At 42.8% G+C, this 15,574-nt stretch overlaps 3 protein-coding genes across 3 annotated transcripts in view; 1 reads left to right on the forward strand and 2 right to left on the reverse strand.

Moving 5' to 3' along the window:
* Positions 1-764: 764 nt before the first annotated feature.
* On the forward strand, positions 765-2,826 carry dlx2a (distal-less homeobox 2a). Its single transcript, XM_056580197.1, has 3 exons — positions 765-1,289; positions 1,393-1,580; positions 1,776-2,826. The coding sequence occupies exons 1-3, from the start codon at positions 974-976 to the stop codon at positions 2,115-2,117; spliced, it is 846 nt and encodes a 281-aa protein (XP_056436172.1). The 5' UTR covers positions 765-973; the 3' UTR covers positions 2,118-2,826.
* A 4,613-nt stretch (positions 2,827-7,439) lies between these two features.
* On the reverse strand, positions 7,440-10,784 carry dlx1a (distal-less homeobox 1a). The gene is made up of 3 exons (XM_056580549.1): positions 10,177-10,784; positions 9,696-9,895; positions 7,440-9,230 (listed from the first exon to the last, which is right to left on the reverse strand). The coding sequence occupies exons 1-3, from the start codon at positions 10,490-10,492 to the stop codon at positions 8,979-8,981; spliced, it is 768 nt and encodes a 255-aa protein (XP_056436524.1). The 5' UTR covers positions 10,493-10,784; the 3' UTR covers positions 7,440-8,978.
* A 1,379-nt stretch (positions 10,785-12,163) lies between these two features.
* Positions 12,164-15,574, reverse strand: part of hat1 (histone acetyltransferase 1) — an 18,244-nt gene continuing 14,833 nt past the window's right edge. The window contains exon 11 of the mRNA XM_056580331.1: positions 12,164-12,300. Coding sequence (XP_056436306.1) covers positions 12,164-12,300 — 137 coding nt within the window. The remainder of the gene's footprint in view (positions 12,301-15,574) is intronic.

Consider the following 15,574-nt stretch of genomic DNA (forward strand, 5'->3'; position numbering starts at 1 on the left):
TATACAATCCTTACGTATATATATTAAATATCTACATATCTAGCACCTCTTTGTAACGTACATGCATATATACATATATGCATATATCCGTATACGTATACACAGTATGTATGTATATATACGTAACAAGAAGGTTGTAGGGTTTTGAACACACATGACATCCTTGTATTTAAGTGAGGGATTGTGTATCTCTCTCTCTCTTTTATGTCTCTCACACTAACCTTTATCTGTTATTTAATATATATATATATATATATATATATATATATATATATATGAATAATACCTTTGATAAATTCGATTATGCAGAATATGTCAGAAAGAGGGCTTATAGCCGTACTATGATTATTATAACAATAATAACAACATTAAAGAAAGGAATGCAATAGAATAAAGAACAATACATAATCATAATGTAGTCCTAACCTTTATCACATAATAAGTGTAATATAATATATTTTATATAGCCTTTATATATATAATATGTCACATTGATATTGGGCTTTACCATGAGACACATTTACAATGACTTTAGACAACGCTTGTAGGACATAGGTCTAAATTTAGGGCAGACCCAGCAGACCCAAGGTGAACTGTGTATGTGTGTGCGTGTGTGTGTTTGTGTGCGTGCGTGTGTGTGTGGGTGTGGGGGGGGGGGGGGTTGGGGGGGAGGGGGGGTTGTCAGAAAAGCAGGCGTTACTCATTGGTTGTCATAGCAGCTCAGCCTCTTGCGCTCTCATAAAGGCGCGCGGGTTGGAGTGGAAGCCAGCAGACAATCAAAGAGCGCTGCGCGAGAAACACGCATCTACTGTCGCCTCGGATTCACGTTAACGGGAATGCCTCTGATTTATTTTACACATAAATCCCATCCCACAATCTTAACAGTTTATTTTTGTTTCGGTTTCCTGGCTGCTGTTTCTTTTTCACAGAGCACAGATTATCTGCGCGGCCGCTTTTTTTCGGGGCGTAAAAGATGACCGGAGTCTTTGAGAACCTAAACGCAGATATGCACACGACGAACCAGATGACCTCCAGCGGGTACCACACTGGCCTGCACAAGTCGCAGGAGTCCCCGACGCTCCCAGTGTCCACGGCCACGGACAGCAGCTACTACAACAGCCAGCTCGCCGGCCAATGCGGGGGCTCCCCGTTCGGCCAGCTCCCGACCACCTACCCCTATAACGTCCCCTACCCCGCAAAGACCGCGTACGACCTCGGCTTCAACTCGACCTACGGAGGGGCGTTCACCTCCTACGGCACCAGCCCCTCGCCAACTCCACCAGACACAGGTATGAAAGCCCACCAAACAAGTTGTGTGTTGGGTTGGTTTATTTGAATGATGGCGATAGCGACGTGAAATCGGTGTTAACGTGTTCAATCTCTCTCCCACAGATAAAGGAGAGGAGAGTGAGCCGGAGATTCGGATGGTGAACGGCAAACCAAAGAAGATCAGGAAACCGCGGACCATTTATTCCAGTTTCCAGCTGGCGGCTCTGCAGCGGCGGTTCCAGAAGACGCAGTATTTGGCGCTACCGGAGCGCGCAGAGCTGGCGGCGTCCATGGGCCTCACGCAAACACAGGTGAGTTCATCCTGAGACATGCCCATGTCGCGCGTAAAGTATGCTGTAGGCCTGTCTATTCTGTGCATAGAATAAGTAGACAAGATTCACCGAAAAGGTGCCAAAAGTTGCATTAAAGTACAAATTACGCATGAAGCAAATTGCGCATGACAATTGCATATATGTATTCACACCGGTGTCCTTTAATTTTTTAAGGTAAAAATATGGTTTCAAAACCGCCGCTCCAAGTTCAAGAAGCTGTGGAAGAGTGGAGAAATCCCCCCGGAGCAGATCGCAGCCTCCGGCGAGTCCCCCTCCTGCAGCTCCCCGCTGACGGTGTGGGACTTCCCGCAGAACCAGAGAATGAACAGTGTGGTCCACAACCCCAGTTTACCTCAGAGCTGCAGCCCCCCGCACCCCGCGGCGGCGCCCTCCTTCCTGGCCAACTACTCGTGGTACGCGACGAACTCTGCGGCGGCGCATCTGCAGCCCTCCCTGGGCCCGCACCACCATCACCACCACAACGCTGCCTCCGCCAGCGCCGGGACTATTTTCTGAAGCCGTTGTGGACTCTCGATCGGATAATACTGGTGAAGAAAAACACAAGAGGAAGGGACGGACACGACGATCGCCAATGCCCTTATTCACGGACCTCCTCGGATAACACACGACCACTACATGCAAGAATTTGATTAAAGTTACGTCCCCGTCCCCGTCCCCGTCCCCCCACGGACGTCCGTTTGTGTGTGTGGGGTCGGTGGGAGGGTTAAACCGATTTTGTAGCCTAGTTATTTTTGTATTTATTTATTTCTGTGTGTGTTGACGGATGCGTGGGAATCCACGGACACCCCAACGCACCGCAGCATAGGCCTCGAGCCCAGGGCGGGCGTCACTTTGTCCTCAGCGCCCTGCACGTTAACCTGCAGGTAGGCCTATACTGTCACAAACCGTAGCACTATCCGATGTATCGTGCCTTGTTTATAATATGACCTCATTTTGTTGTGCGACCCCCGGATCACGTGTTTTAGTTGATGGGAGTGTGTCTCGTCTCTGTAAATACCCCAAAGCATTCCTCTGATATGCAGACTGTTTTTGTGGGTTGTTGGATCGGATCCCCCTCCACCATCTCCTACTGCTACTGAATGTTATTCCCCATACCGAGTTGACCTGTAGGCTATATGACGATTATTTGTATTTTTGTCTTATTTATTTTAACCTTGTTTTTATTTTTTCATATATGAAAAAGACGTTATTTAAATAAATGAATTTTCTGTGCAATTTGTTTCCTCGCCTTTTCTGTATAAATCTTGTGCGTAAACCCCGAATTTTATTTTTACCACTTTTATTTAAGTTTCATGATGTTATATTTATCCACTGAGCAGAAAAGATGCGCAAACAACTCACAGTTCTGTTTGGAAACTTCACAAAACGCCGCTGAAAAAAACTCAAACGCAGTCAGAATGGTTTTATTCCTGTTAATTATGAATATATTTAACATGTTTTGATCGGTTTCTGTCCACTAACACCGTTATGATACACAATTACCACACAGGTTCACACCACACGTGTTTTCTGTGACGAACTTTTAGGAAAGCGTCATGCAGTTGCATGTGTGTCTCAGACACGTTTATAAAAACCTGCACCCATGTGAGATAAAAGGACCGGGCGGGACGGCTTTGCGCCCTGGGGGGCTAAGCGACTTCCCACAGTCAAACCCTACCTATAACTTCACACACAGCCTCGCCTGGAGCTCAGACTAGATGGAAACATGTTTTTCCCCTCCGCATATTGTTCACTCTGCAGGGCCACAATTGGTTACGCATGGGGCTATAGGCCTAAAACAAGCGCCAGCCGGTTGACCTACATTTCTCAGGCCATGCAGTGATGTAGACCATCTTATGATCGGTGATTCTTCCGATCGCTTGACGCTCATGTGAACCGGTGAGTTCTAGAGGGTAAATTAAAAAAGATGACGTCACATTTAATTTTTAACACGGCCACGCCGCGTTAACTATAATTCGTGCTGCTGCGGTAGTTCCTATAGAAAAAGTTGTCATTCCCAGGGGACCGGCCCTCTGTAGGACTATGTGTGTGTGTGTGTGTGTTTGTGTGTGTGTGTGTGTGTGTGTGTGTGTGTGTGTGTGTGTGTGTGTGTGTGTGTGTGTGTGTGTGTGTGTGTGTGTGTGTGTGTGTGTGTGTGTGTGTGTGTGTGTGTGTGTGTGTGTGTGTGTGTTTGCTCAGGGTCTGCAAAGCGACCGCGTCCACCGCTCGTGGGCCGCTAATCGCGTCGCTTTGCCTAATTAGATGGAGGCCACCTTGTCGGCGGCCGCTCTTACAAGACGACGCGTTGTTCCCCGGCCTGTCTTCTGGTAACAGGACGAGGCATGTGATAAAGGGCTCGTGTTGCAAGGAAGGTCCCGCAGCGAAATGAGGCGCAGGGCCGATGCATTGACCTGAAGTCATCCCCCATCAAACACAGGGGGCTTGTTGAGGCCCGGGCGATGTGTGTGTGTCTAAGTGTGTGGCGTGGAAAATGAATTATTTTTTACAGCCGCACCAATAGAGCCACATAAAAAAACAACGTTTAACGTCTTATTTGGGTTTGACTTGAACGTTTGGTCACGTTTTACAAATATGCATATAACTGTCCCAATTGAAGTCCATAATAAAGCGGTGAAATGTAGAAGTTGTTGGTGTTGTTGTTATAAACTGCAAATAAAATGAATACGGTGAAATATTCTTTGCACATTGCAGCATCGACGTGCAACTCGCTTCCTGTGGCTGCGCGCATCTGTTCTGAAACCAAGTGGATTTTATAGTCGCCCGAATTCTCCAGACAACTTGTAAATGCCATACCCCCTATCCTAATTTATACCGTGATCTGTCATTTTATCCACATTTACTCTGGTTTGAACATTTTGGCTTTCAAATGTGAAAGCCTGCAATTAGGCCTACTATATAATTCTTCGCAATTTTAGATGTCCTAATATGGGCTATAATTTTTACGCAAGACAATTTCCCGCTATTTCAAGCGTCAACATTGTCAAAGCTGCATGTACATAATTAATGGGAATATCAATGCATAGTTTTTAGCATAACATCTTGACTCGGCGATAATTATATCCAAGCCTACGCAGAATTAGCCTGCAATTGCACGGTAACTGCTGCTTTAAATTTTACAAAAATTGCTCATAATTTCCCCCGAAAGATTACCAAGATCTCGAGTGCACAATGTCATCAGCGTAATGAGGAGTAAACATTTATGCTAATAATCTACATTTTTTTCCATCCGCTATAAAGAGGGGAAATAAAGCAGACGTTTTCAGTCATATTTCGAGCTGTGGTGCTGGGCTTCGCCTCGGATGCTCTGTGCGGGACTGTGGCTCTCGGGGGGTCGGGACGGTGGCTCTCTGGGTGTCAGTGCTTCGCGGGCCCCCTGCTCCGTGCCATGGGGGGCATGGGGGACATGGCGGGACATGGGTGGACCGTCTGGACACGCTGGCCCCTCGCTCTCAAGGCAGAGGTATTTCGCTTTGCATGTTTTATAATCAATAGTTTTTAACCTACTCGAAAAAGTGTGAATGCTCAAGTCTAAATTAATTAAACTAGGCTTTATGTTTTTTTGGAATATCTCCAATATCCATGTGCTGCAGACTCGTTCAGAATTAATCAACAATAATAATACTAATATTAATAACACACATGATTATGCTGTAACTATAAAAATCCGGAATATTTTACACATCTAAATTATTAGCCACCATTTCTAAAATAACAAAATCGAGGCACCTGAACGTTGCATCCTCTTATATTATTTTATTATATTTATCGTCACCATCCGTGCACACATCTCCCTGCGTCAGCCACGAGTTCGCCTGCTATACCGAAGTGCGACATTTATCCCCAATGAGACTCGTTTGTCTCGTCGTCCCTGCTCTCAGGACCATTGTCCGTGGCTAATTCCAAACCTCTCTCCACACCGAAGGCTCCTCGGTGGCGCACACCTGCAAGCAATTTGCCCGCCTTACGCATGAGGCTGAGTCTAAAGCAACAGTTCACCTATTTCATTTTTTTCCTATTTGGCTATGGCAAATTTCTTTCAGGGAGCACTATCTCCTTTGTTAACGCCGAAAGATTCTCTATGCGAAAAATGGCTCATAATTACCGCAGGGATAGAAAACTGCATTAGAATAAATAAGAGCGAAATGACTGTAATTATGTTGGGTTTGATGGGCTCGTAATCAAGGGAAGAACGCGACGAGCGCTGACCCTCCTGGGCGTGCAGCTGCGCCCTTTCCTGGCGCAGAGATGGGACTTTTGTTTTCCTCGACATCACCCGAATCCTTGTTCTTGTCCAACAGTATTAGAGGTAGGATGAATCCCGCGCGCTGGGAACACCACGTGTAACATAGCCTACACGCTGCATTCTTTTATTCGGGCCCTAATGATGCAATCATGACGGTGATTAAGACGTGCCGGCCCATGTCGAATTTGGCAATGTGGTTGAGTCGACCTATATTTGTAAAGATAGATCAACAATAAACAATTAATGCATATTATTATTTTTATTTGTATTAATATTATTATTAATAATGATACATTTATCATTAACAATATTGATTTAGATATTCTTATTACCAGTATTCTTATTACGTTATTATAGCCTAATTATTGCGATATTTAATGCATTAGCATTATTACATCATTATTATGACAACATTGTTTTTTACGATTAATATTAGTAATTGGCTACGTTATATTTTATTATAATCGTTATGAGATTATATATTGTTATCAACATTATACACTTTATATTATTATTATTGTCATTAGGCTACTACATTATAAATTACTATCATTCAGATTATTATTATAATTATTATTATTGGCTTCTTTTTATGAATAATGAGGATATAAGTCAATATTTAGCAATTCCAATAAATAAATGTTCACCTTCCATACCTAAAACTACACACATACGCACGCACGCACGCACTGACACACACAAGTGCGCGCACACACACACACACACACACACACACACACACACACACACACACACACACACACACACACACACACACACACACACACACACACACACACACACACACACACACACACACACACACACACGTACACTCTTTTCCCAAGAGTCTCATTCAATAAATATTAATTGAATGTTCTGGCCTCCCGCTGGTCGTAATCCAGAATGTTTTCATTGGCCCGAGCGCAGCTTTGACCGTAAACAAGCTCTCACCTTTTAAACTCTTACCTGGACTTACAAAGGCCTACACGTGTTACCGCACACCTTTTAACATGTTACTCTGACTTATACATGTTTTTCGAAACACCTTTTAACCTTTTACCTGGATTTATCAACATGTGTTACCGCACACCTTTTACTTTGACTTATAGGCTACATGTGCCCCACACCTTTAACTTATTACTTAACTTATCTACATGTGTTGCCTCACACCTTTAACGTATACATTTAGGCCCTAATTTAAATAAATGTGTTATCAAACAACTTTTAATCTTTTTCCTGGAATAATCTCACAGTCTTTATTCGATTTATATACATGTGTTGGCTACTTCACCCCTTTTAGCGTATTACTTTGACCTAACTATGTGTTGCATCACACCTTTAAAAATATTGATTCAATTATCTACATGTGTTACATCACACCTTTAAAAGTATTTATGTAACTTAACTACGTTTGTTACTTCACACCTTTTAAAATATTATTTTAAATTGTATAGGCCTACATGTGTTACCTCACATGAAGGCCCACCTCACCTTAACTCGTTCCAAACGTTCAATGTTCCTGCTGTACGAAGGCCTACATCTCAATGATGCATTAAATATGCAGTCTGGAGGACACGAAGCATCAAGGATAAGGATCGGGTCATCCATTCATGTTGGATCATATAGGCTTCAATCGATATCCTGTAGCAAAAATAAAATGTGGAAATGTAGCTTAAGACAGAAGGCCTAAGGCTACTTTAGAAGTTGTGTTGTGTCTGTTTTACATTTATCAAAGAGTTAATGCAATATTCTACAACGCACCATTTTAAATATTCTGTTAATACTCTGCAAATAACTTTATATTTTAATCAGAATTATAAGACCGTCTTTGGTAGCCTGAATAATTCTGATTTAGACAGTGAAATAAAGAATGAACTAATAAAAAATAGAAAACACTTCTCCTCGGTCAGGCCTTTGTCAAGTAGACCTACTCATTACCAGTCATACACGTTAGGGTTTGAAACGATGACGCTTCATCTCATCAGCCTTTCAATTATCTTCCTCAGGAACATTGGTTTTAATAAGACACCCTTTCTTTACATCATTTAAATCAATATTTTACTGTTTTGAAACTTTGCACATATTTACAGGGAAAAACAAATAAATAAATTAAGTGATCAATACAAAACTAAATATTTCTATACTGACTAAACACATCTCGACGAATACAGAATGTCTAAAACCCGGTCTCACAGCGTACCAAATACATCACAAATCTGGGAATATCTATTTTTTACATCAACGCCGGGTCAAACGAGTCCTTGACCTTGTGTCTTAAAGCAGGACAGGCCCTTACGCGTCTCCTTACGGGGGCCCATTCAGAGCATCGCTGGCATTAAGTGCAGCATCAACACATAAAGATGTCATGTCAAATACACAAACAAATGAACACGTATTGACTCTCAACAGAAACAATTCCGAATAACTTAAATTAAATAGAAAACACACACACGCACACACATATTATATTATCAATTTCAGTCTTTTCACAATCTTTGATAGCATCGGGCTGTAGCCTTGGCGAATATTCAAAATGGATGCTGTGCTATCATTAGTATCTGTTTTAAAAACGACAAGGCCCGATACATTTGTAATTAAAAAGTGTTGGTGGGGAGATGATTCACTCCCAGATGTTCACACAGTTCCTCGGCCCGAACAGCAGCCCACACCAACCTCCAGTTGTGGGTCAGTCGCCTGGGGTTTATTCATCCATAGCCTAATGAAAAATATACCATCGTGGATTGTTCTCGGAGTCGGCTCGGCCCATTCCACCCATGCGCTCTCAAATGCAGCAAAAAACCATTAACGGAGTAGCCAAAAATATCCATTTGTTTACCATTTCCGGTGGCTGTCGCGGACGCCGAAGGACAGTTCGCCCCCCCAGGCAGTAATGCGCCCCTCCAGCCTCTCCAGATCCCTCCGCGCAGACCGCAGTCGTCCGGTATCAGGGGGGGCATTGTGTCAGAGGCAGAGGCGACTCACTGGCCAGCTCGGGAATACATGTGTGCGTTGACCCCCCGGGGGGGGGCACGCTGAGTGCTCGCCCCCCTTTCAGTCTCGCGTGAGCCCGTGCGTGCGGCACCAGGAGATGGGGAGAGCCGGTTCTCCCTTCACATGAGCTGTGATTGCTGCATAGATTCATGGTGCGTGGTGGGGTACCACGACGTGTAGCTGGGGATGTAGGGCGCAGGCGTTCCCACGGATGTCTTCCCGGTGGTGGGGGAACTCCAGACAGGTGCACCGGTGGGGGAGCCGCTGGAAAGTCCTCGGCCATTGGCCAAAGCGCTGGCGTCGATCTGACCTCCGCCTTGCTTCATCAGCTTCTTGAATTTGGATCGCTTGTTTTGGAACCAAATCTTCACCTGCGACAAAACAAGCGAACACAGATTAATATAATATTATTGCCATGTGAAAATCCATTGAAACCACCACCGAATACTAAGTCTATGTCTTACGCACAAAAGGCGGGTCAAATTGCAGGGTCATAGCAAATTTCACATCAAACAAGAAGCAATGCAACATATCAGCTATAGGCCTACATCCTTAATATCTGTTTGAGCAACACCAAAATTATTTACTTCAATGCCTCTTTATTACATCCAGCATCTCCAACCATAAAGCACTTTTGTGTGCGTATTTCATTTACATAGGCCTATTTAGGTCAAAATAACACCTAACACATATTACAAAAAGCCTCCCTATCGCTATTATTTTTTGGTAAACAGCTGAAATACACATCAACTGAAGCAGGCCATGTTGTCATGAAGTGTGAAGTATTACGGTTGAAGCAGGGGTAAAGGCACCATGGTGTCGGTGGAGGGACTCGCCTGTGTCTGCGTGAGACCGAGGGAGGCTGCCAGCTCTGCCCGCTCCGGCAACGCCAAGTACTGGGTCTGTTGAAACCTCCGGTTCAGAGCCTGGAGCTGTAAACTCGAGTAGATAGTTCTGGGCTTTCGGATCTTTTTGCCCTTTCCGTTGAAGCGAACTTCTCCCCCTTCCACTACGGTGTTCTTCTCCGATTCCGGTGCTGTGAACGAGAGGAGAAAAAAAACCGAGCAAGTGAGCGAGGAGCTCCTATCTCGAGCACCCGAAAAGAACTGCAGCAATTACTCCTGCGCAAGTTTTACCGGCTGTAGTTTAGGTATAATTACCCTTAATTGCATACATTGTTTATAGCATTACGCAATAAATAATTACCAAGCCTAATTTCCCAAACATCTGGTTCGCTTTTACCATGCGCAGTATGACTGGTTCTGACTAGAGAGGAGAACCCTCCGTACGGGGAGTGGGGATGAGAGAGGGACTCACCTGGGTCCTCCAGCCGGGTCTGGGAGAGCTGCGCCGGGCTGTGGTGGTAGCTCTGCACGGTGCTGAGGTACGGGCTGGTGGAGTGGCCGCCCACGGAGTTGACGTATGGATAAGCCAAGGACCTGGGAAAGGAGGACGCCGGACTGTAGGAGCTGTCGTGCTGGGGATGACCTGCAGAATGTAAACAGTGCATGGGGTAGTGTCCGTGGGACATGGAGGAAGGCGACATTTGTTGACTCGGGGGTCCAAATTCCATGAAAACGGTTTTTCCCGAGACAGGGCTATTAAGACCTTCTGGTATTGTAGTCATTGTCATCTCTTCGAGCGAATCGTCTCTCCTGCTTATTTGTTTTCTTGTATGATCTCAGTGAAGGACGGATCCCAATTTAAGCCGAACTCATTTTTTCTCTTTCCATTCATAAGAAAATGTAGTTTGTGTCTGGCGTGTGATGCTGTGGACCAAGACAAACTCGCTCAAAGGTTTGAATCATGGAGTCATGAATATTCATCAAAGACTGTCGCTGATTGGTCCACTCTATCCAAGAATGATGGCGATTGGCGATCCGAGGATCCCCAAAGAAGCTGATCACTGCAGGAGAAGAAACCAAAGCTCACATTTCCCTTACAACCTCAGGTATTAGAGATTAATATTAGTGCGATGGAGCCTTACGCATTGTAATAATTAGTAATATTATTATTATAATTATTATTATTTTGTTGATATTATTATTATTATTATTATTATTATTATTATTATTATTATTATTATTATTATTATTATTATTATTATTATTATATTATTATTTAGTCATACGGGAGTAGATCGGAATTTATTGTTATTAATAACTAGGTGTAATAGCTACGTATGGTGTGGTTTTGGGTGTTATATTTTATTAGTATTTATACTTTATGGCCTGTTTCAATAATCTGCAAGCATCATTAAGTAGCCTATTTGCATACCATAAAATAAAAAAAAACCGATAAAATAACGTTTCCATCGTGTTGTATATCGGAATATTTGATGCCATCTTCAATAGCTTGTCTGAAGCAATGTCTATTAACATAACACTGTGTTGGATTTTAATACCTATAATTAGGATCTATTTAACACGCAATTACACCTGCTAATCACGTTGTAAAGATGCCGTTTACATTATTGCTTGCCGAGGAAAACGGGGTTATTTTATTTATTCTTTAACTAACGACACTTGTTGTATGTGATAAGGAATAAATTAAATGACTCCAGCTAAACGTGTTGTTGTAATAAAGGGACGAATCTCCGGGAAATCAGGCTGCAGGCGATAGGGAATTAATGGAGAAACGTGCTGATCTCAATTCAAACAAGAACAGGGACACACTGACTTCCTGCTCCGGGCTACAAAAATAAATACAATTACAAATGAAGTCCATGACGGTGATTGTGCCCATTGTAGTCCAAAACCAAACGGAGAGCTTTACTGCACATCATTCTGTACGTTTAATAAGCCTAATATATTGTCATGTAGCCCAACGATTTATCACATATCTGCATTGTTTAGTCTATAAAGACTTGACGTATTGTTTAGTCAAAGTTGTAGACTTTTTCATTTTTAACAGCCTGAGCCGGTCCATCACAACATCAGGTTATTCAAAGTCGAGTATTTGGATGAGAATGGACTCAGAGCTTACGTGGGGATATGCGGCCAATAGCCCATAACTCATAATTATAATTATCCATGGATGTTTGATTCGACTGAATTGACGACTGACTAAACAAGAGAAAGTTTCCATGGCTATTGGCTGGGAGCTGTCAAGGTAGACACGCACACTGAACATCTGAAACAGGGCAAAAGGCGCACACACCCATTCCACATCACACACACCGCACAATGCACACACAATTATCTGTTCATTCCAACATTTATAACAAGTAATTATAGAAGAAGAAGAAAAATCATCACCGACGCGTCCATGCACTTCACTTACATCGGCCTAAAGAGTCAGGTGATCAGATATAAAGAAAACAGTCCACGGCGGTGAGGACGAAGAGCGTCCTGGACTCGGATTCGGGCCCGCGGGTCTCGGAGCGGAACGAGGAAGAGCGTCTCCGAGTCTTCATCGTATTGTCTGCAGCGCGCGGTGCTCCTGGAGAGGTTTTACGCGCGGAGCGGAGAGATGGATGCGTCTTCCACCAATTGCGGTCCCATATCTCCAGCTGAATAAGCGAATTAAACCCGGTTAAATTCCGTCACTGTGATTATCAATGTAATGACATAATTGAAGTGAAAACAGAGCCAGTTGCGTGTGTTATCAGACGGGAGGCAGGCGCGCGGATCAGTGCGCGCTTTATCAAGTTGGTCGCGCAACTGAGGATCTGTGAAATGGAGGGAAAAGGGGAATCTGTAAAATATTAGCTTATAAGAAAAGCTGTCCCCTCGTCCTGTAAAATAGGCCAATTTGTGGTGATTTATCTAGAATTACTTTTGAAAATGCTTCAAGATATCCTCTATCAACAACGACAAGTATAATAGTGGTACAACCAATAATTATCATCTTCCAGAACACAAGACAGATTTTCATGGGTACTTGGTGGCGGCGACTGATAACTGTCATTATATCAGACGATTATAGTATCTGCAAACTGGAACGAGACTGCGAGCAGAACCATTAACAGAATAGATGACGAATCTGAAAAAAGGTTTAAAAAAATGTGCCGTGTCACTTAAAAGACCCAGTTATACCCTGACCCACCATAAAACATAAGAACATAATACATGCCTGACTTAATTCATATATTTACAGTCATTACGTTATTTTACAATTGGGTTAATATGTTTAAATAATAATTGTACACAATATTAAGCTAATAACATGGCTTAACAATTTACTCTTCAGGTATGCCTGCATCCTGAAAATATTCCTCCCTCCATGCTAATTCAATAAAACAACTCCTTTTCAACGTATCAGTGCCTCTCCGATGCAGTCCAGTATATTGTCTTAGACGTGGTGGTCAGTGATGACATTAACGATAAGACCGGCCATCCATGCGGGTCGCGAGCCAGCACTTAGTATTAGAGGAGAGCGGCTCTATGGCGCGGAGAGTTTAACACCTGCTGTTCCTTACCTGGGGGCCAGGGGTAGGGTGATGGGGGCCCCGGGGTGGTGCTGATGGGGTTCCCGGGGCGCTAACATGTCACCCATTTAATTTTAGAGTGGGGACGAATAGCCCTCCTCGTTTGTAACGCCATCGTTTTTAGTTTAAGTTTTATATTGAACTACACATTAGTGCATGTTTATGGGGAAATGTGTATGTTGTGAGATTTTATGGAATCAATTTGTGTTTTTGAACAGCGCCTCCCAAGTTGAAGAGAAGAGTGAGTAGCCTATATGCTGGTATCAAGGTAATAATAATACTAGATAATTGATTGTATTTAAATGTAAAAATAAACTGATTGATATTGTTCTCAAAATTGCATGTATATATTACTATATTACTTTGCTAATAATCTATCTCTCATCTGCACATTTTTAATGTTGCATGACACAAATATATACGAGTGCATGTTTTTTTTGTGATAATGCACATGGTGCACTCTTATTAATACAATTATTTCTAAATTGTTTAATCAGAAGTGTTGTAGTGTGGTATTTCTGACTATAATTGCCAATGATTCGTTGATTGGAATTGTTCAATTGGTCGAGTAAGGGAGACTGTGCTGTCTCGGCTGATGTTGAATCAGTGCTATTTTATGTATTTCAGCCCCATTGAACATAAACTACATGGATTACCATTGCGTCAATTCACAAGCTATTTTCATGTCAAACGTAGCATATGAATGTGATTGATTTTGTTTACTAAGTGATGAAAACAAGAGAAACATAAGTATTGGACCTGGAGGAAAAATGAAATATGGATTCACTGAGTGTTTTTATTTATAAAGCCCCTTTTTAAACAATGGGTCTCAAATTGCTTAACACAGAGCAAGAAGACAGATACAATTCACCTAACGGCATCGTGAAATAGCTTCAACGAATGGGATCATGTTTGGAAGGAAAGTCAATGTATAAAAGGAAGCTACGTTAGCTTAGCTCAGGATTATCACTCACACATGAATGGGCGTCACAAAGGTTTCAATTGAAGAATATTTAAATGTGGTTGATGAAGTGAGTTTATTTTCATTCAATAGCGATGCAGTAATAAGGACTGATGACAAAATATTGAATGGAATCATACTTTTAATAAAGAAAATCAGAAACGCTATGATTTCCTTCTTTTGACTCATAGAGCCGATCTTGACCTGATAAAGATGTCAGGAGGTTATTGCAGTCATAATGTAAGTTTTCAGTTTGATTTGGTAAATATATTTCCGTGGTAAAATGATGATGGTAAATTAAGGATGAAGTCATGAAGTTTGGACCCAGCCTTTGCGGTCAATCGGTTGAAAGGCCTTCAAAGCCTTAAACGAAACACGATATAGACATTAGAATAACAAAACATGATTATAGCCTACTACAGAGATAAAGTCAAAAGTACATTCAGTTTGGTGACATGCTTCCTCCATCGCTCCACCTGACGAGCCCTGCGTTTTATAGCCTACTCCACCTTCAGAGAACATCTCCAGCACAGAACCGACACAGGACAATTCAGAAGGGAAATTAAGACGATATATATAAATAGTTAAATGTATAGATAGATACATTATATAAAACGGACAGTGTCTCTCCGCAGTGGACTCTGAACGGACCATTGTAGAGACGGGAGAAGTTATATTTCATTGCCGTTCTTGGGCCACTGCTCAGAGAAGATCTCCCCTCGGCAGAAGAGGAAGGGGTCACTCTGCGGGACCCCCCACCCCCCACACACACACACACACACAGACACACCCCCACCCCACCCCCATTACCGCGGCAGCAGGGGTCAGTACGGGGCAACAGGCCTGAAATTGGCTGTAAAATGACCAATTACCTGACAGAAGACTACGGAAAGAGGGGGGTGGGATGGGGGGGGGGGGGGTGGTTGGAGGAGTCGAAAAATATGTCTTTTACTTAATTCATCTAAACTGTAAAAGAAACTCGTCTTTCTTCAGCGACACTTCATACCTCAGCCTGTTACCTCGGAACCGGCCATCAAGCTGTCAGCTGACCCGGATAACGGGAGCTATTTTTTTTTTTTTTTAGAAAATAAAAATATGATTAAATGAAAACAAACACAAAAGATAACAAGTGTGATCTGTACTTAATAAACTGTTTTCTATTGTGATCGGCGGAATACCCTCCGCGACTCAAATATAAATGAAAAGGAAATCTCCCTTAGGCCTCGCGTAATTGCGTGACCCGTGTTAAAACAATGATTGATCAAAAGTCCTTAGATGTATGTGTCACTGAATTAATTCCCTTTGCAAATGCAAAACATGCAAAT

Source organism: Gadus chalcogrammus, chromosome 20, assembly GCF_026213295.1.
Source record: "Gadus chalcogrammus isolate NIFS_2021 chromosome 20, NIFS_Gcha_1.0, whole genome shotgun sequence".
NCBI classification, from domain to species: Eukaryota; Metazoa; Chordata; class Actinopteri; order Gadiformes; family Gadidae; genus Gadus; species Gadus chalcogrammus.